General features: G+C 31.9%; 1 protein-coding gene across 2 annotated transcripts in view; it reads left to right on the forward strand.

Moving 5' to 3' along the window:
- PGR (progesterone receptor) overlaps positions 1-3,504 on the forward strand; it is a 100,452-nt gene extending 96,948 nt beyond the window's left edge. The window contains exon 8 of one of the 2 annotated variants that reach the window (XM_036258753.1): positions 2,919-3,504. In XM_036258753.1, the coding sequence (XP_036114646.1) occupies positions 2,919-3,074 (156 nt within the window). In that variant the 3' untranslated portion in view covers positions 3,075-3,504. The remainder of the gene's footprint in view (positions 1-2,918) is intronic. The other variant, XM_036258754.1, reaches the window with a different exon arrangement.
- The last annotated feature ends 2,496 nt before the right edge of the window (positions 3,505-6,000 follow it).

The raw sequence follows: 6,000 nt of genomic DNA on the forward strand, positions 1-6,000 counted from the left end.
GCATAGGCTAAAATATTTGAAGGTGGTTGCATCTAGGAAGCTGGAAAATGGATGGGAAGAAGTACATCAAGTAACTGCTGGGTTTTGTTTTTGCTGCTGGTTTTTTGTGTTGTTGGTGTTTATTTTGCCTTATTTTGTTTTCCAGTCTTATTGAGAAATAATTAACATACATCACTATATACGTTTAAGGTATACAGCATCAAGGTTTAATTTACATATATTGTGAAATGATTACCACAATAGGTTTATAGGTTTAGTTAATGTCTATTATATATTAAAACATTTCTCATCGTATGTGTGTGTTATATATATATATAAAATGAAAGGAAAAATATTTCTCCTTATAATGAGAACTGTTAGGACCTACTGTCCACTCTTAACTATAGTCATCATGTTGTGTATAGCATTCCTAGTATTTATCCTGTGACTGAAAGTTTATACATTTTTACCACCTTCCTCCTATTTCCCCCACATTTTCCCACTCAGATGACCAGAAATCTGATCTTTTTTTCCTATGAGTTTGGTGAGTTCTATTTTTTATTAGATTCTACATATTTCACTTAGCATAATGCCTTTAAGGTTCATCCACATTGTTGCAAATGATAGGTATTCCTCATTTTTTTTTTTTTGTAGCTGAATAATATTCCATTGTGTATATATTATATATATACTACATCTCCTTTATGTATTCAACCATTGATGAATACTTAGGCTGTTTCCATGTCTTGGCTATTATAAATAATGCTGCTATGAACTAGGGTTCAGATACCTTTTTGAGTTAGAGTTTTGGTTTCCTTTGGATATATTGTTGGATCATATGGTAATTCTACTTCTAATTTTTTGAGGAATTTCCATACTGTTTTCTATAGAGGCTGTACCAATTTACAGTCTCACCAATAGTGCAGAGGACACTCTTTTCTCTACATCCATGCCAGCATTTGTTATCTCTTGTCTTTTTACTCATGGCCATTCTAACAGGCGTAAGGTAATATCTCATCTTGGTTTCATTTACATTCCCTAATGACATCTTTTCATATACTTGCTGGCCACTGTATCTTCTTTGTAAAAATGTCTATCCAGGTCTTTTGCCTATTTTTTTTAAATGGAGATATATATATATATATGTATATGTGTATGCATATATGTATGTATGTATGTATATGTGTATGTATATATGTATGTATGTATATATGTATATGTGTATGTATATATGTATATATGTATGTGTATATACATATCGCTATTGAGTTATAAGATTTTAAAATATATTTTGTATAATAACCTGTCACCAGTTATATGGTTAGCAAGTATTTTTTCCCATTCCTTTGGTTGTGTTTCACTGTTGATGGTTTATTTTGCTGTGCAGTAGCTTTTAGTTTGATGTAGTCCTGTTTTTATTATTTTATTATTTTGTTGCTTGTGTTTTAGGTGTGATTTCCAAAGAATCATTACCAAGAATCATGTTAAGGAGCTTTTTTCTTATGTTATCTACTAGGAATGTTATGCTTCCAGATCCTACATTTAAGTCTTTAATTAATTTCTGTGAGTGGTGTAAGATAGGGGTCAAGTTTCCTTCTTTTACATGTGACTATCCAGTTTTCCCAGCACCTTTTACTGCATAGTCTTTTTTTCATTGAGTATTCTTGACTCCCTTGTCAAATACTAGTTGAGCCCTGGCCAAATGGCTCAGTTCCCTGGAGTGTCATCCCTTACACCAAAAAGGTTATGGGTTTGATTTCCTGTTAGGACACACGCCTGGGTTGTGGGTTCGATCACCGGTTAGGGCACATATGGAAGGCAACCAATCGATGTTTCTCATATGGATGTTTCTTTCTCTCTCCCTCTCTCTCTCTCTAAAATCAATAAACATATCCTCAGGTAAGGATTTTAAAAAATTAATAGATTGTATACACCCAGGTTTATTTCTGGTCTCTTGATTTTGTTCTACTGGTCTATTTGTTCTTATGCCAGTATCACAGTGTTTTTATTACTATAGCTTTATTTATAGCTTGAAATCAGAAAGTATAATGTCTCCTGCTTTGTTTTTCTTTCTCAGGATTTTTTTTGGCCATTTTAGGTCTTTGTGGTCTTCCCTCTTTTTTTGATTGTTTTGGAAGTATTTTAAAAATATTGCTGTTAATCCTCCTTCAAATTCAGTGAAGCCATCTAGTCCTAGGCTTTTCTTCATTGGGGATTTTAGTTACTCTTTCAATCTGATTACCAGTAATTGGACTATTCAGATTTTCTCTTTCTTCCTGATTCAGTAAGTTTCTAAGAATTTTTCCATGTCTAGGTTGTCCAGTTTCTTGGGTATAGTTGGTTGCTGTTGTTCTTGTTGTTATAAGTTTTATAAGTACTATTTAACTTTTAAAATTATCTACATGAATTATTTTGACAAAAATAAAAATTAGATTAAAATGAACTATGTTGGGTTGTTTTTATTGAGATAGGAAGAGTCACATATAATGTGATATGAAAAAGCTACATTAACAAATAGACTTTATAAAATAATTGCATTTTGTATATATATAGTCACAAATATATGTGTGTATATATATATGCATGTTTGTGTGTGTGTGTGTGTGTATACATATATATATATATATAAATGGTTTTATCTGTATACATATGTATAAAGAAAACACTTGAAAGACATACACCAAAATGTTCAAATTGGTTAACCTGTGGGATTATGAATTACTTTCATTTAAAAAAAAATCTTTTTGTATTGTCACAGCATTTCATTGTATGTGATATTTTATATATTAAAGAGAGTAGAGGGAGTTATTTTCATTTTGGTAAGAAGAAAACATCTTGGTAAGTATTTATATTGCTAGAAAAGTAAGTTGCCATGTTTGAATGGTTTTTGAATTTATTACTTTTCTTACATGTTTCCTATCCATTTGTTAAACCAACAGCTTGTCAAACAACTTCATCTGTACTGCTTGAATACATTTATCCAGTCCCGGGCACTGAGTGTTGAATTTCCAGAAATGATGTCTGAAGTTATTGCTGCACAATTACCCAAAATCTTGGCAGGGATGGTGAAACATCTTCTCTTTCATAAAAAGTGAATGCTATTTTTACCTTTAAAAATATTAAATTTTGTGGTATGTCTGTTTTTGAGTTAGGATTATGAGGTCTAAAGTTCTTACATATTCTCAAAGCCTTACATTCATATCATATCATTCTGTATAAAATCCAGAGAAAACTGTGAGGTTTTAAATGTTATCCTTTATATAGTATAATTAGAATTTTTAAGTGTTTTTGTGTACCCATATTTTCTTTAAGAGTTTACAAGATTGAAACTGACGGTTAAAGTAAACTTAATCTTATCCATATTATTTCATACCATTTAGGTGAAGATTTTAAATTTTTGCACCTAACAACTCTGCATTAGAGAGAAAAAATCTTACACATAATACTAAAAGCTATGATATATGTTCCTTCTAGGCAGCTCCCTTTGTCTCCTTGATTACGTTTACAAAAATGGACCTTTAAGATGGTATGCAAAATTTTGTCTACATGAGTGTATATACATTTTTGTTAGAAGGAAATTTATAACCTATATCAGATTTTCAAGAATTTTTTAAATGCAAAAAATACATAGAGAAAAAGTTTAAATTTTTTGAAATAGATTGATGTTCCTCAGGCTAGGACAAGTAGCTCATATGTAAGACTGTTTCCCAGATTGGAAACATAAATCTCTAAAGAAGTCATTAAGTAGAGCCATATCTTTATGACAACAGTATTGTGGGTTTTGTAGTTTTTTACTAAGGTTCAGGAGTTATCCTCTAGTAAGATACTATGAATCGAAATAGGAAGTCAGAAGAATCAGTGACCTAATTCCATTCCTTATTTGGGGGCATGTGAAAAGTCACTTTACTGATTCTCAATTTCCTCACCTTTAATTACATTAGTGTAATAATATCTTTACTGCAAAATGTTCCTTTTGGTCCAAGCTTCTTAACATCTCAAATCAAAGAAGCCAGAAAAAGGGAGAAAGGGAAGGAAGAGAGGAGGGAGGGAGGGAGGGAGGGAAGTAGGGAAGGGGAAAAAAGAAAAGTATTATTCTCTTTCTCTACTCAGTGGAGCATAATAGACTAATTACATGTTGAAACTTTTTGAGTGCCTTTGATCCAATTCTGAGAGAGATACTTCAGGGAATACTAGATACTGTCTTAAAATAATACAACCAATTATAATAACTAGAAAACACAATTCACATTGTCACATGAACTGAAAATAGTCTTTTAGAAGACAGACAAGAGTTCTTTCCTGAGGTGAGTCACTGGAGATCTATTTTGTTTTTAAAGGAGATATATATAAACAGGAAGAACCAAGTTTATAGCACTATTAAAATTCATTTGAACTAATCATTGTTTTCTTTTCTTGATAAAGTAATGTATACCAATATTAAGCATATCTATGTGTCTATTTATATCATATATATGATACATATATACTTTTTAACAGATCAGAGAAATTAGTAGAACCAATCCTTTTTTCTAAATTTATTTAAAATTAGACATTATCTGACAAATAAAAATACCACCTTTTGCAAATTGATAGTTGTTAATGAGAAAATCGAAGTAACATTGAAAACAATATAGCAAATACTGAAGTTTGATTTCATAATGCATGTTTAATTACCTATTCCCTTCAACTGATAAATACTTGCAGTTTAACAAGGGATGCTAATATAGAATAATTTTAATGATTACTACTGTAACCCACCCCCAAACAAGATAAAGTGGTTTCATCTGATAAAAAAAAAATTGGCATACTAGTGCTACCATAATTGTTTCTTACCAATAATATTTTCAGTTTATAAATAGAATTCACGATGACTATCTATAAATAGTGAATTCTCATAAAGCATTTGAATGGGTATTCAAACAAGCTCCCACCAGGGTCTTTGACTTGGGTTCATTAGCTCTGTGTGGCAAATATAATAGGTAATATGCAAATTGTATAACCCTTGGTTATAATATTGAATAGAGTTTAAACTAAGTATTCCAAATAGTCTCAACATTAGTATAAAAATGGTCTCTTCCTTAGTATGTCTATCTACATGTCTTTACTGTGAATACATATGTATTACAATAGACTCTACTGGTATTCAATTATTCAAAGTCATTGTACAACCCCACATTCTCTCTGTACAATCCAGGCCAAAGTTATTGTCCTAAAAAGGATCTAAGTATGCCAGTTCCTCATTTTAAGCATTCACTGACTTCTAGTCATTTATTATAGTGATTCTCAACTATAGCTGCACTTAAAATCTCCAAGTGAGCTTTAAAAAAAAAACAAAAAACAAAAAACAAAACACCTTTAAGCCCAGCCAGTGTGGCTCAGTGGTTGAGTGTCGACCCATGCACCAAGAGGTTGCTGGTTCCATTCCTGGTCAGGGCACATGCCCAGGTTGTGGGCCCTATCCCCAGTGGGAAGCATGCAGGAGGCAGCCAATCAATATTCTCTCTCATCAATGTTTCTATCTCTCTCTCCTTCTCCCTTCCTTTCTCTCAAAAATCAATATAAAAATAAATAAATAATAAACACCTTTCACTGGGCTTCCTCAGAGATTACATTTTGATTGGTCCACTTTTTGTATTAATGCAAGCACATAGTAGGACTATGAAATGGTGTTCAAGCATCAATTCTTATGACTTGCTTCTCTTTATCTAACACTGTCATACATTTATCTTATGTTCCAGCCATGGAAACCAATCTTCTGCCCAAATTTTCTCCCTTTGATACCAATCCCATTTATATCTAAAACTTCAACACTCAGCCAAACAGCATTTCTGTAGTGTTTTTTCTGCATCTTCTAGACAGTTATTTGCTTTCTCCTAAGGTTTTTTGTGCACATTTGCATTACCACAGTGTGTTGTTTATTGTTCTACAAATTTGACCCTCCTCCAAATCTAGGAGCCACTTGAAGTGGGTCAATAAAATTTCTTGACTGAGTTCAATGACATGTTCTCTCTATTTTTGGTA

The sequence above is a fragment of the Molossus molossus genome, unplaced genomic scaffold, assembly GCF_014108415.1.
Source record: "Molossus molossus isolate mMolMol1 unplaced genomic scaffold, mMolMol1.p scaffold_m16_p_13, whole genome shotgun sequence".
In the NCBI taxonomy this organism is placed as follows: domain Eukaryota; kingdom Metazoa; phylum Chordata; class Mammalia; order Chiroptera; family Molossidae; genus Molossus; species Molossus molossus.